Below are 16,227 nucleotides of genomic sequence, written 5' to 3'. Positions count from 1 at the left end.
CTTGAAGTAACAATCAAATGGACTTAAGTGATCTAATGAAGTAGAATTTAACCCAGCTGATGGTACTAAAGCCATAATTTTGTTTGACTGAGAGTCTCAATAATTGGTATTAGCTCACAATCTACCAAATATGTGAAAATGTAATATTTTGACTAATACTTTCAGTTCAAAGATATGCTTATTGTATACACAAGCAATAAGAATGCACCCTTTAAAACAGCAAACAGCATTTCTGGAGATAGATGCTTTTGACTCCAGTGCACTCATGAGTAAAAAGGGTATTGTGCTTTTTTAGCTGCCCACATGTATAGTACTGGCTATGCAGAGCACAATGCCAAAAACTTTCTACAAATCATTGCAATCCTGGAAAGTCCTGAAGAAGAAATCAGTGTTCCTTAGAATGGTGCCATTTTCTGTATTCTTTATTGAGGATACATTATGTCTTTCAGACAGTAATGCTGTTATCAGTCAGTACCATATGCATGACTTATTGCAAATGAGAAAATGATTTTAAAGTGTTCTTAAAAATATTATAAATTAAATCAGAATTTGGAAATACAGACACCTTAAAAAAACCCAAAAACTCAAAAGAGTTCTTAAGCAGCAGCTTGGGTGAAACAGATTCTAGATTTCATCTGGCCCATTGTCTAAATCAGATCAAAACACAGCCCATTAAATAAAATCTCTGTCATGGCTTTCATTTTGGCCTTTTCAAGTTGCCATATGCTTTTTCAGTCTATACCCAAACTCTTCAATATGGTATTTAAGAGCCAAAAACACTTCTCCTGCTTTCTCTGTTTTCACACTGTGAAAGGGCTATGTAACTTGGGTGTTGTGGCAAATAGCAGTGAAAGGAATAGTGTGGTGTGCTAAAAATGTGGCAAAAAAGTGGAAACAGTCTAAGCCAGCAAACTAATTTGCTGAGCCTGTCATGGATCCTGCCAAATGATTTAGAATTTCTAAATCCTATATGGTGAGGGGGAAGAAGAGTAGATGGAGTAATTACCTTTTAAAACTTGGTTCTTCCAAGTAATCATGGGAAGCCTGTTCTCAGAGGACCAATTCCCATTCTGCCAAAAGATCATTTAATTTGAGATCAGGCCAAAGTTTATACATAAATGTGCAGATCTAGTGCTGCCATTTTTATGTAGTATGTTGGATGTTTCATATGCTCAGATAAACTCTCTCTTGTATTATAAAACCCAGTCACATACAGGAACACAAACTGTTGGATAGGGCCCTGTATACAGTATACTCATCCTTGTTTCTAGTCATAAAATAGAGTCAGGATGCTATTCTAGCAAACAAGTATTAAGTAATTCAAGCTTTGCTACTGCTCACAAATATATTTAGTATGCTGATAGCCATATACCTTGTAAAATGATCTAATGCACTTAGATGTGAAATGTAATAATTCATTTTTAAATTATATAGTCTGGGCTGTGTTTCTGGGAACAACATCTGAAAACTGTTTTGTGCTGCTCTGAAGGTTAGTTTTCTTTAAGCAAGCTAAAACAGTAATGCATCTGTTGTATGGTGGAAAGATAAAGGTCTGCAGTCAAATATTCTTTTTGTTTTACATAGAGAAAAATTATCCAAAAGAACACAAATACCTGATACATATGAAGCACTAATTGTGACAGCTAACCTCTAGAACTGGTTCTCAACCAGCAGCAGAAAATTAGAATATATGTTGCAGACCTCTTACAATCCTGTTGAGAGGATGGGCTAGGTGAATGACTTTCAAGGACTTTCCATATGTAAGTTCTCTAATTGTGAATTTGTACTTTTTATCTTCTGTTTAGGACTGCAAACACAACACAGGTGGTTCATATTGTGATAGATGTCTTCCTGGCTTCTATGGTGATCCTACTAAAGGGACAGCTGAAGACTGTCAGCTGTGTGCTTGCCCCCTAAATATACCTTCTAACAAGTAAGATGTATATTTATTGCATATTACGCGTTTTTGCTTAGTAAATTGAATAACTTTTTAATTTATACTTTTGCATATACACTTGAGATTCTTTGTGTTTTAATCAAATAATATATTTGGCAATATAAACTTTTCTTTTCTTTTTACAATTGTACAGCGTGCTTAGCTTTGCTGAGAAGCAAAGATCAAGACAGAAGCTAGACGAGGCTAGGCTAGAAAGAACAACACAGAATTTGGATGACTGCTCTTTGAATCAATAACTAATGTTTGCTTTTCTGTCCTCCTTAAGAGTAGTTGGTTTTAGTTTTAAAGCTGAATTTGCCAATTTGACATGTGGGGTTTTTTATCAATTGAATTTAAATTCAATTTATGTTGATCAGATAAAATAGTGATTTCTTCTGCCTTTAATTTTGCTTTTCTTCCAGTCAACATTCAGTGACAATGTTGATTTGTTTGGAGTATGAATTCAGCCTTAGATCTTGCAAGTGAAAATATTTTGTCAGCATATCTCAGAATAATCATTATAAATTTGTTTTATTAAATAAAAATAATAGTGAAAAGTTAATCGAAAGTCTAATCTAAGAACAAATGTTTCCTTCATTACAAAAGTTTGTCTGTGCTACTTGCTACCTACAATTTAATAGACCAAGTGGCTTGAACATGTTTTAATTGGTTTTGTCCCAGTCCGTACCTGGAAAATAACAATACCAAAATCATTTGACGTGATGTAGTTGAAGAAAACTGTTCCGGATCTTGTCTGGTTAGCTTTTCTTGTGCATGTCAAAAAAAAAAAAAAAAAAAGGAAATTATGTGTATCAGTTTGAATTAGCACATTTAGTTTATGCCATACAGTATGGCTTCAGAGAAAAGGAGCCCTGGTGCAAGTAGCACGCGTCCAGATGACACAGAAGAGCTGCTGTGGTGCAACACATACAGTAATTGTTCAGGAAGATCAGGAACTGTTGAGTATCTGTCTGATATGTTTGCAGTGGTAACTAATGCTTGCTCAAATTCCAGCCACAAATTGGATGCGGCTCCCTTCTGAAAAGAATCACTGTTAGACCATATAAGCATTTCAGAAGGATTGTAGGATTGTACTGTAAGATTGTAAACTAAGCACAGAGGCTCCCCATCCCAAGCTCTTCACACAGCTTAAAAGTTTTAAGTGGCTATAGGAGCTGAGAAATCCACTGGAGTAATTTTATTTTTCTCCCTTCATCCCTGCATCTTCTATTTCACCCCATTTTTCCTGAAACAGAAGTCAGATTCTGTCAATGAGATGCATTTTACTATTGAAGAGCATGAAAAGCGCTTCTTAAGGCTTGCAGGGCAAAATGCGTGGCTACCACCCACACAGAGAGGGAGCTCTGCAATAAAGCGAACATCTTCTGAATGGCAGTGTGCCGACATAAGACACAGATGAACCAGATTTTGCTCTTAAGTAGTTCAGGCTAATGCTGTTGCCCACAGTGACATTGTGTCCTATTAAACTTGCACTGATCAAGGCAGGAATAATCTAAGCACTTATCAGCAGAAATTCCAGGGGACTGTAGAATGGGAGCCTGCCTTCCTGTTATCACAGCTCTTCAGTTGGTTTTATTAGATATACATGGGTTTATTATGTCTGCTGCTCAGGCATGGTTCCTCTGATGTCCTCATTACTTTCACATACTCAGTATTTCCTTGCATAGTTAATTAATTCTCTTTCTCTTGATTGAGAACACTGTACCGACAAAGCAGGAAAAACACTATCACATTTATATCTTGTGCAGATGTGCAACAAACCAAGTCAAATAGATTGAATTTAGGTTTTTATTGGCAAAGTGCCTGGAGACCTCTATTACCTATTCATCAGAGTTCTGGCTGCTTTACTTTCCTTTTTTTGAAATTGAACAAGAGCGTCCCCTTTTTAATATTTAGCTTTCTTGAAAAATATAGGTACAAGACAAACACAGAATATAAATATTCTTGAACTGTGAAACTGTGGGAGTCCTGGACCCTACAAAGTTTAGCCCTGCATTAGAATTGTGCAGTAGGTTCCTATTTCTAAAATGGACAACAGCAAAACTGAGAACAACATCCTCAAGCTTTGTAGAACTCATTGTAAGGTTCAAGCTCTCATGACTTTACAGTTCTAGACCAATTATTAAATTTGTTTATGAGGAAAAAAAAAAAGAGATTGTTACAGATTTAATGTGTTACCTGAAGGCTGTTAAAATACTCGTTTTATTTTCTTACTTAGTTGGCAGTGAGTTTGGTATGCTAGGCATAATGTATGTAAACAATTCAGTTTCCTTCACACATCCTTCTCATGAAAAATAAAGAAATTTCTATCAAGCTCATGTCACTGTACAGCGGTAGTATATGTCATGGTATTTCTGAATAACCTAACAAGTGACTAGTTTATGTACAAATGGTTATAAATAGTTGTCTATAGATTTTAATTCCTGTAATATTTAATTCCTAACATGGCATGACAGGGCATCTGTAGGTCTCTAAGCTTAATACTAAGTTCCTGGTGCATATTGTCCATGTAATGAACCTCTGAGATATATTTCTATTAAGAAATCAGTTTTGTCTTTTATAGCAGTGTCTTATTGCTTTATGATGTTTATAATGGTTCCCATCCCTGTTTTCACAGCACCTGAGTCTTTGTCTTTGCAATGCCACATAAGGTGGAGGAGAACTGTTCTATCCATTTTAGAAATGTGGTGATGGTGGTGTTCTATAGTTAACTGAAGCTGATTTAACTGCTGCTCATTCCCTCTCCTGTTTCCTAATGGCAGCAGTTTCCATACGCAATCACCGAAGCAAATCATAAAAATGCCTTCTGAAGCACAACAGTGATAAGTGACTTGCCATATGTCAGAAAAGAATGCTTGGCCAAATCGGGGAACTAAAATTAAGTTGTCTAAGCTTGTTTTCTAGATCCTGGGCTATATTTTCCTCTTTCTGCATGTATCTCCACATTTGTACTTGTATGATGCAAATGAGATCAATACCCATATTATAAGTGGCATATGTAATGCACGCTTGACTTCTTCGTCTTATCTCTTCTCATTAATGCATCACTCTTACAAACTGTAATTTTGTACAGACTACAAGGACTACATTCAATAAGACTGCATTCTTAGCCTTTAAGGAGTTTCAAATAAACTGATTTTTTTTTTTCCCATAGAAATATCAGACATACTACTATATAATTCTTTCTACCAAATGTAGATGTCTGGGATAATTACTGCTTTTCTCCTGAAGTGGCGATAAATTAAATATGGGTAATGAAAACCCTGACAGGAATGTTTTATCAGTGGAAATTGGAGACAGAAGATATCTGACTCAGCCTGGGAAGGCCACAAGTAAACTCGTAGCATGTGAACTAGGAATTCGGGTTGGTCTCAGAATTTTAATATTTTCTTGGAGAATTAAATAAAATCACAAACTTATTCCCAAGAGATGTTATCTATAACATACTTGCAAGCCTTTAGGAAGCTCTGTCTCCCAACATAGATGTATCACGTATGTACCCATACTGTGTATTCATACTTGTCCCCTATCCTGACTGGTATTAATGTTGTTGCCTTATATAAAAACTGAAAAGAGTGATAATGAATCAAGAGGGACTAAGATTTTTTTGAAGGTTGTTTTGACAGATCAATACACGCTGTTCATTAGCATTTATCACTAGTGAGTAATGAGATTCTAAATAATCAGGAAGATAAACTTTTCTCACCCTGCTATTACATATTTCCTTTATAGTATGCAGATGGGAATTTCTCAATATAATTAATGTTTAGTGTTGAGATGTGGACTGACTATTAAGTCAGAGAAAGAATCAAAGGATGCTAGGTCTGAACATAACCCTTAAAACATGGGAATTCTGCTATTAATTATTATTGCTTAGTAATAATAAGTACTTAATTATTATTATCTTTAAAATTTATGCAGTTGAATTCAGAGCTCTTGATGGAACCATGGTACAGTCAATCTTGTGCAATGCTATAATGAGCTGTGATAGCATCTCCACAAAGTTTCCCATGTAGGCCTTAGAAAGAGTGAGGCTGGGACTGACAAGCAGGATCTTATTTGAAATAAGTCAGGTGCTGCTGATTAGATTCCATGATAATGCGTGCCTCAGATGAAAATTGCTTTCATTGCTATTTAAAAATAGAATGAACAATTATTGTTTCTCCAACTGCATTTCTCTTCATGCCTTCGTGAATCTATTCTTAATTGAATGACATTGCAAAATAACACAAACATAATCCTTATGGGAAAGAGGAAAATCCCAATACCTGTCTATGCAGGTGCACCTGACCTTCCCACGTTTTTCTTACTGATCTCTAACGTCTGTGGGATAACTTGGCCTGTGACAGACAGGGTATTTATAAATGGAAATAATCTGTAACAGGAACAGAATAAAGAGTAACTGAGGTGGAGATCATAGGGTGGATGACTCCTGAGAAGTGAGGTCCCATCACAAGCAGGTAGTCATGTTACATGATCCTAATCAAGCTTTTCTGTCTTCCCTGTGCCTATTATTTTCCAGAAACTTTCATCATATATCCTGCTTTAATTTATCCAAGATCGGATTATGTCTGTTTGTTATTACTGTAGCATGAACTTTTACCTTGAATATACCTTCCTTCTGATGTCTTTGTTAGAGCAATTATATTCCTTCTCAACTTCTATTTTCCTAGGTTACAAAAGATAAGTTTAGTGTCTTCTTTTCAGATAGGTGCTTTGTTTTCCTGTTGTGAATAGTCACGCCACTATGCACCTGCTCCCATTCTTTTTTTTTTTTTTTCTTTTCTTCCTTTTTCTGTTTTTCTGTTTGGTTGACCAGAATTGATTACCATTATTTACATGAGCCCCTATAAAGGTGCTCGTATGTCTCTGTCTCTAATAATCATTCCAGAATGAAAGAGGAACAGGTTGCCTCTTCTACCGTGTGGTGTCTTTTAGAGTGTCAGGAGGTTTTCTCACAAAAGTGTGATAAGGGAGAAAGATAGCAAAATGCTAAACAGTGAAGGAGCACAGGTCAGAGTTAAACACAGACATCAAGAGATGGAGCTTGCAAATGCCTACAGTACCCTTATTTATTTAAAAAAAAAACAAACAAAACAAAAAAACCCAGCTAAAAATAAGTAGAGCGTAGCAAAGAGGTAAAGATTTTACTCTGCAAGCTATTCTTAAACTTCAGCATGCCTGTCTGGCTTGTTGCTTGAGGTCATTGGCACTCGATTTACTCGCATGCAGTCTCTGGGAAGCTGCACCAGATATTTCCCTTTTTGCCCCTCCCATTTCTTATTCACTGGATTCCTTTCACAGCCGGTTATATGCAAAGTTAACTGAGCTTTCAAATCAGTTGTCCTTCAGAAAGATTTATATAGGGACCACATTATGGCATAGATTGTTTTGCCAGGCCCTCAGGGGCACAATCAAACAGCTGTACATTCCTGCCTTTTTAATGGTATCCAGACCACTTGGTGGCAGGCTCAAGTCCCGTAATAACAGGCTATTGGGATGCTGCCATCCATTACTCTATATTCAGCGTCGCAGAAATAGCGGAGTCATTCCAAATTCAATTTGCTGGAGTCAAACTTAAGCCCCAAGTCCTAGATCAGAATCGCTTTTCCTGGGCACTGTTTTGCAAATTAATGATCTCTGATGTGGGAAGAGAACTATGCTGCTAAAAATCTTTACTTTATGTTTCTTCCTTGTCCCTCTTCTTACCCAATATCAACAACACAGCTTTAGCCCAACATGCCATTTTGACCGAAGTCGTGGATTAATATGCGATGACTGCCCAGCTGGGTACGTGGGACCACGCTGTGAAAGGTAAGCAAGCATCATGCTTTTAACCATATGAGATCTGAAACAGAAGTATTTATCACATGGAACTGTTCTACCTTTTTATTACTTCACCTTCTCGTCACCATTCCTGTGTTCTGACACTCACTGAAGAAATTCCTGTGCATCTTTTTCTGATATTGTATCCATGCATTTGCATAATTCTAGTGCTTGCTTTATTACTTTATGGTAAAGTGCAAAGCTTCCAAGAAGCATTTGCTGAGAAGTAAGAGTTTTTTGGTTTGGGTTTTTTTTTTTTAATTATTATTCTAGCTTTCCTGTCACTCTTCTGAGATTTTTATAATTATGTTGTCTCTTGTCATTTGAATGTTTACAGCAGGATGAATCAAGTATTCAATAAATTACTGACGCCTCTTTTTAAAAAGTTAATATGCAGTGAAAATACAGTTCTTTTAATAAGTTATTTTTTAAATAATATTTTACATTTTTGTTGCTTCTAGTTTCCCATTGCAGTCTTTATTTAGCAAATAGAACAAGCTAGGTTTTAATAACAAAAAAGATGATAATTCCTCTGTCATGTACATAGAAAAGCTCAATATATATTTTCTACCTATACAAAAGACAAATAAAAAAAATGTCTAGTCTGTCTTTGGCTATGACAGGTCTGAGAGACACGTTAGTACTGAGCGAGAAAGTTCTCTCCCCTTCTTATATCCTGCTATTCTGAAAAGACCACATGGAGAATTTAAATGAAACAGAAGGCTAGTGTGAGTGCAGGTGCTAAGCTCCTGGGAACCCCCTTCCACAGGAGGTGAGACTGCATAGACAAGGGATATCATCAGTGTCTGTGCGCCTTTCCATCCCTTGGGATTTCACATGGATGGAACGGCTTTCAAGAGCAGTTAGTGTGCCAGGGGACCTCTGCTAGTTGTTTGGAGGTCGTGATGAATCAGCATTGGCTTTGCCTCCATGATCCCAGTCCCTTGTGACCCTGCAAATGACACCTTTTTTAAGAGAGGTTGGGGGAGCCAGATAACTCTCTAACACCTGGCTAGACAGTTATGTGGCACGAAAACATGGCACTTCTGTTTCTTAGTAGGCCTTTCCCTTTTGGCACTTCCATGAGCTGCTTGCAGCATTTTCCAGAGTAAACCCTAAAAAAAAGTAAGGCCTGTGAATGAAGACTTATAATATTCAGGCTGGGATGAGGAAAAGTGGGAATGAACCGAGAGGAAGAGCCAACCAGGAAAGCAGGACCCTGGCCATACGCTGTGAATCACCATCTGGTCGTGTCTTTCCAATTTGCATTTACAACTACTTCCTTTCAAATCCCCTCTTGTGCTATATCTCTCCTGAAGTGAGAGTGCCGGCTGTCACCTGTTTCCACCCATGATCGCTGAGTCTGCTCCTGCTGCGTGCTATTTCTGCTCGTCTTTTCCTGTCTGTCTTGGAAGTCATCACCTTCTTTCAGCTAGTGGGCTGTGAAGTTAATGACGGCAGAAATAAATCACATCAAGAGCACTTTGGTGGCAGTTTGTCAATGCAGGGTCATTGACAGCTTCCATTAGCAACAAGTGCTGTTTCGAAGTGGAGCACAGGCTGTAGATGCAGTAGGACAGAATTTGAATAAGTGGCAGGCTTGGATTTTAGCCTGATTTCCTAAGGAAATGAGGCTAGTGTGATCTTTTTGTGCATGTCTGTCTGGCTGCCCAAAGACATTGGAACTTGTAGGTCAATTTCAACCAAATTTGACAGAAGGGTAGGAGGTCTCGAAGATAATAATTGTTCCTGAAAGCTTTATGAAAAGAAGTGGCTGAATAGAGGTTAATAAATCAGGACATGTCATAGCTAAGGGGGAGAATACTCTGTGAACTCACACCTGATTAAACAGCAGAGAATACATGAGAGAGAGAGAACGAGAGAGATTATTAAATGTTCTGCCCATAAGAAAACTTTCACAGGGCAAGGAAAAAGTGCTGCTGTAGCCTGAGGGGTTACTCCCTGCTGAATAGCAACATCCTGCAGCAAATAATCAGCCCTTAGCCTTGTAACCATGAGATATAAACCCATTGGAAATTAGGCCACTAATTCCAATGCTCATAGAACTATTTGCTTTTAATTGTAACAAGTTGCTTGGAAATGCCCGCAGCTGTCAATAATAACGAACGGGAGAAAGCATGTTGCCTTTTGCTATTAATAGTGATTGTATAATTGCTGAAAGAGTTTATATGAAATTCTCTTTCATTTTAGCAACTGCAAAGTGACAAGTGATCTGAGCCGCATGATTCATTAACTGAACAGTCCTAAATTATCATGATATACCAAGTATCGTGAAGTGAGCAGATGCAGTACTGTACTTATTTGGCCTCCAAAATCATCCTCTGTCCCCTAGGGAGATAAGATCTTTATATTAAATGGGGAAGCTGGGCTTTCTCTACAAATAAATAAATAAATAAATATTCCCCAAGGAATTAGACTTACATTCTTCTTTTGCTTACTGCCCACTTTCCTGAGGGGTATGAGGTAGGACAGACACTCTAACTCCATAGAAAGGGTGTATGAGAATGTAAAAAAGCTGTCCTTTGAGCCCAGCACATTTACAGGATGATGATACGCATTTTCCAACTACACAGTCTTGATATAGACAAGAGCACACAGTTTTAGGGCAAAAAAGAAAAATGGGTGAGAGTCTAGATTCTCCTGTAGCACTCCATTTATTAATATGGTTCCAGTGAACTTTTCCTGCTAGCAGGAGAGATGAGAGGTCAGCGTAAATTAAGTGGGAGGAGAAGGGTGAGCTGGGTCATGTCCTTCCTCCCCACCCCGCCCCTTCTTCAGGTCTAGCACAGAGTGCCACCAGCCACAGTCCCTTCTGAGTCCCTTGGCTTCAACCTGCTGCTCCTTCTAGCTAATATAATGCTTCCACTAGTGCCAGAAGTACAAGTCTGTCTTGCAACACTGATGGGAAAAGGGTCAAACATTCAGGAGGTTTGATACAACAAATGTGTTATGCAGAATTGTTTACAGGTTGCAAAGGTAGGCACTCTGACTTTAGAAAATGCGAGATTTATAGCTGGTCATACAACAACAACATCTGTGCTGTGCACCCGAGTTAAGATTTTTAACTGTGTGTTCACAGGCTGTTCCTCCACAGGGCTTTTTCCCAATTTCATACACAGGTTGAATGCATATAAGTTTCAAAGCAACTATAAAAATAGTATTTCCAGACTTTAAAGTGTTTGGATTTGGAGCCTAAATTAACTCTGTCTCAAGGGGTTCTTCTTCCAGTAAATATAAAGAAATGTATAAAATAGGCCTGTGTTTGTGTGCATATATGTGTATTTACAGGCTGCTATGAAGAAAATTAACTCCATCCCAGCCAGACCTAGTATACATACATACACACACATATATTTATATAGTAGCCCTGTATTTGGCACCAGTTATGGCAAATAAAAACAGTGACAGTCACAGACACACCTGCATTTGGGGGTAAAGGTGAGCATAGAGGAAGAAAGAAAAATATGGAAACAATCTTTCTTCACTGGTTTTACTCCTATTTTTGTTTATTTTTTCATCTCAGAGGTGTTCTGTTGTATTTAGCAGTCATTTATTTAGATATGTATTTTGCGTAATACATAAATGTAACTGTCTGTGCCACATACATCATTGTTTCTTCTAATATGAACCTTGCCAAACATGTAATGCTTTGAATCTGAGAAGAGTAGCTGAAGCAGAAATGTCCTTAAGGGAATAAAGATGGAATTAGTGAAAATGGATTTTTTTTAATCTTCCCCTGCAACTTCAGGAGAAGTGGGAGAAAAAGTGGAAGAATTTACACAGATATATGCACACAGTTTTCTTTTAAGCTCAACTGGTTTGCCCCCATACTTTCAGGATGTATGTAAGTAGAACATAGCTATGTTATGGTAGTGGGTTTTGCTAATTTTAATTAGCAAAGTCTAAACTGATGAGAATACAAAGAGTTATCAAGGTCTCCTGCTATTAATAGAAGGAAATTATTAGCAGTGCATTTCTCACAAATCCCTGGAGTATTTTTTCTGTGAACTGCTTGATAAGTTTCTGTGAATGCTATCAGATACAGAACTAACCCCTAAATGAAAGTGAAAGAGGAATACACATTAAGTGAAGTCAAATAGATTAGTAGTACCAAAAGATACAGATTGATGACAAATACGCCAGTAGTAAGCGAGAAGGATCTCAGCAAAGCATGGGTGAACTTCACACATCATCCATTTTAGGTAAAATAACTGCATAAATTATCCAGTTATTCTTTGGCTTTGATAAAACATGGCTATTAATTGTTACATGTATTAAGAGACATTCCCGGCCTTTGTAACTGAGATGTCATTGAAAAAAAGCCAATTTGTTCTGATGAAAGTAAGCTAAAAATCAGTCTTTTGTGGTTGCTGAGATATCCGCCATCCAAGGAAAAAATATTCTTTTCTTTGCAGGGAATACAAGGAGGTACAATACATGGCTACATTTGTGACAGGTTCTGAAAATAAAATGCCTGAATTATTCTAATGACAAGATTTTGATGCATTGTTGCTATGAGGAGGTAATTGTGAGAGATGGCTGTGCTAAAGGAGTAAAGCACCGTAGGCTAGATTGTGAAAATTTTACTCATATTCTTGAGTGCTTACATGCACCCAAACCACTGGACTATTTATACATATTATTTATCTATGGTCTGCATTGTGGGTATTTTTAGAGAATGGAAAAAATCCTACTTTGTGTAATATCTTACTACAAACCACTGTTCAATTAGATCCGACTATAACTTCCTCCCTAGTCTCAATCATCCATTCTTATAATCTTTGCTAACAATATTGAATAATACCTAATAAATGTTTAGAAGGCTTTGCTTAGGACTCAGTTGGAAGCTTCATGAGATATTCTGGATGCAAGGAAAAGGATGAACTTGATAAGCATAAAGGGGTAAGCGTGAAAGCACAGTGGAGCTCTGCACTCCTGCGTTAGGATGGTACCCAAAATCCTTGCTCAACCATACCATCCAGTACTATTGCAAAGCAGAGAGGTTATCTATGTACATTAGAACTGTGTTCAAATCGACTTTAAAATAGTGGGAAACATTAATTTACGCAATGTGTTTTTCGTACTTTCAGTTTTCTTTACACTAATTGGAGTTCATCTGAGACGCACATGAATAACTTCATTAGCTGGAACTGGGCAATTTTTCTCCTTTTTCATCACTATCTACAAGTTGCTCTTACTGTGAAGTGTGAGCAAATGTAATGGAAAGGGAAAGCAGACCAGAATATAAATAGGAAATAGGCTGTGAGACGAGTAGAAATTTGCTTTAAATACACACTCATGTTAGGTCAGATTGACTAACCTGATTTACATGGCACTCAAAGGAAATTGCTGGTTGGCAAGGTGGAAGAGAAGGTGATATTTTTAAACATCTCTGTTAAAATATGAAAGGTATAGTACACACCAGCATAGTTCCTGTGATAAAGAGCAATCTTTTTGTTACCTCTCTATACACAGAGATTAGCAATCCATTAATTAAACTAATCTGACCAGGGGGTTGGGCTAGATCAGGGGAAGGCTAGGTCAGGGGAGGATCTTCTTAGGTAAACAAATTTGTCTGTATTACTTTCCAAATGTGTTTTTCTAAACTAAACAAGTTCTTAAGGTAGAGGGAAAAAATCATCAAGCTTGCTGGTAAATGAGTACAGAACATCTAGACATGATGTGCTGAAATACAAAGCCTATCTAACATGGACCTGAATTCCTGTAGTGTGCCAATAGACAGATTTCTTGTTATGCTTTGTCTCGTCTTCAGTGCCAGTGACAAGATTTTTCTCCCACTGAAATCTAATTACTAGCAGAACTGGCAGGATTTCAGCTGGTAGTTAAAAAGGAGAAGGAGGGAGAGAAAAAAAAGGTGCTTAAGAAATACTTGAAAGAAGATCAAATCATTTTTGGTGATTAGTGAGGCAACGAAATTAAATATCTCTAATAAGAGGGTTATTTAAGGGTCCTAACTGGTGATGTCTTTTACCTTAGGTGTGCAGAAGGCTATTTTGGACAACCTCTAATACCAGGGGGATCGTGCCAGCCATGCCAGTGTAATGACAACCTTGACTTCTCCATTCCTGGCAGCTGTGACAGCTTGTCTGGTGTTTGCCTGATATGTAAGCCAGGTACAACAGGCCAATATTGTGAGAGGTGTGCTGATGGATATTTTGGCGATGCTCTTGATGCAAGGAACTGTCAACGTAAGTCATGAACTTTTACTGCTCCTGACAGTATTGATCTATCCTATATCTGTGTTCTTGAGAGGAAGACTGTGCCTCTGTATGCATGAGCAGGAGAATGATACGGTGTACTTACACCTCTAATAATAATAGTGTTTTACTTGCATCTGCACCTGGAAAGGGAGACTTCAAAGTAAATAGAAAGAAGAACCTATTAAAAAACTTCCTGCTGTAGTTGAAGCAGTAATGATGCAGACATGGAAAAAACCTGGGAGAGCGGAATGGTGCATGGATGCAAAAGGTTATACTAAATGTCAGATCTACAAAAATAAATACAAATAAATGAAAACGATTCACTAAAAATGCTATAAGCCATCCAGGGAAATCCCATTAACTAGTAAGATTGGTGCTGAAAGAAATGATATTTCGGTTACTGCGGGGTCCAACTTTGGCAGCACTTGAAGACCTCCTTCCCACCTACATGACCTCAGTAAGAGCTGGGAGCTGCTGCCTCTTACAGGGCGATGTTCTCCTGCCTCCTGCAAAGCAGAGTCTAAAATCTCCTGACAAATTTTCTAAGGTGCTCTCGAGGAAGATACCTGGCACTGCAGCAAGCTACCACTTCTCAGCTGAGTGGTGGCATTTTGCTTAAGTATGAGCCCCAGCTCATACATCCCCATAGTGATTGCAAGAAATTATTGAGAGCAGATGGAAGATTTGGTAAGAGCAGGAGCTTTTGCTTCTGTAGGAGGCAGTGGTGCATTCTGAGCCATTGCTGGCACAATTCAGAACGCAGCTATTAGGCAGAACAAGTGCTTTTAACTTAAAAAATTCTTCATATAGCCTTCCACCCCATTATGAGGAATAGAATACAACAGGTTGTAAAATGTCCTGAAAGAGCAGAGTATTTCATTTCACTGTCACAAGGATTTAATCCTTTTCTTTCATTGGAATAAACTCAGAGCAACTCCATTGACTACAAAGGTGTTACATCAGGATAAAATTATGCAAATAAAAGAGCTGGGCCATTGTCTTACTGCTGTGTGTGCAGGAACACAGGGATGACTTCTGCAGTATGTGCTGCAAGCACAAAAGTCTGAGCCACTGCCATCCCGGATTTGCTCTATTAGTGGGTTGCAGTTTGACAGTGAGAATACTGTGTTCTGTTGGACCACTTAAGACTGCATGGGAGCCAGTGAGATGCAGAACATCACCAGGTTTCTCAGCTAAGGCTAATAAACACTGATACACGTAAAATCATAGGTAGCCATGAAGACGCATACCTGTGTAAATGCTTTCTGTACCTGCTTTGTGCAATGCCGGGTAAAAGTTGGACAATCGCATACATTCTCTGTACGAGTTAACAGTTTGTGATGAATGATGTCATGTAAGTTAGGGTGTTAAGTGTGTAATGTGATTTAAAAAGAAGCGTATTTCAAAAAATCATAGCTTCCAGTAGCTTGTCACCATTCCTGAGGCATCAATAGGACCATTGCTTTGAACATTTCTACAGTAGTGGCAGCTGCATGGGAAAGAGATGTAATATGAGGAGAGTTCAGAAAACATACAATTAAAAAAAAAGTATTAAAAATAAATACATATTTAATGTAGAATTACAAGCTTTGCTTTTGTTGTTAGTATCACTGACAAGGAGAGCCCTCTAATATAGTCATAGCCTTGTGCTCACAGTTACCTGGTATTCATCTGCTCTCCATCCTTCATGTGGGTTTTCTTTTTTGCATATCATTTTTTATTTCCTTTGCAGACTTCCATGAAGTTTGCCCTGCAGCTACAATATCAGAGGGACTGTGCCTTTACTTTGTTGTTTTCAATTTCATTCCTTATTAAAAAGCCAAATCCAAGAGTATTGCAAAGCATGAATTTTGCTTTCAAATTATTGTTTGAAATGTTTCTTGCTCTTTCTCAGTACGGTTGCTGTTGTCATGTGCAGTAACCATTTCAAATGACAGTACAACTTTACATCACTATAGCATCTCTGAATTTCTTGGTGTTTCTGTACAAAATAATAAATCTAAGAACACTGAGCAAATGTCCTAGGCTTATTTGATTTGATTCTAGCAGGTTGTTTTTTGGTGTGAAACAGCACAGTGTGGTGAAGCAAATACCTGGAGGTTGGGCTGATGAGATGATGATGAGATGAATTAAAGCAAATATTCAATATTGGCCTGTGTGCCAATGCATAGGTACTAATGTTGGAGGTGAGTAAGTGTATAG

General features: G+C 37.8%; 1 protein-coding gene across 5 annotated transcripts in view; it reads left to right on the top strand.

Moving 5' to 3' along the window:
- The window catches only part of LAMA2 (laminin subunit alpha 2), a 373,593-nt gene that overhangs the window by 223,747 nt on the left and 133,619 nt on the right, over positions 1-16,227 (top strand). For all 5 annotated transcript variants that reach the window (XM_087775778.1, XM_087775777.1, XM_087775776.1 and 2 more), the window contains exons 17-19: positions 1,806-1,933; positions 7,685-7,771; positions 13,802-14,013. In XM_087775778.1, coding sequence (XP_087631904.1) covers positions 1,806-1,933; positions 7,685-7,771; positions 13,802-14,013 — 427 coding nt within the window. The remainder of the gene's footprint in view (positions 1-1,805; positions 1,934-7,684; positions 7,772-13,801; positions 14,014-16,227) is intronic.

This window comes from Nipponia nippon, unplaced genomic scaffold, assembly GCF_047370975.1.
Source record: "Nipponia nippon isolate SJK-2023a ecotype South Korea unplaced genomic scaffold, ASM4737097v1 scaffold_4, whole genome shotgun sequence".
NCBI classification, from domain to species: Eukaryota; Metazoa; Chordata; class Aves; order Pelecaniformes; family Threskiornithidae; genus Nipponia; species Nipponia nippon.
This window is presented reverse-complemented; position numbering and strand designations above follow the sequence as displayed.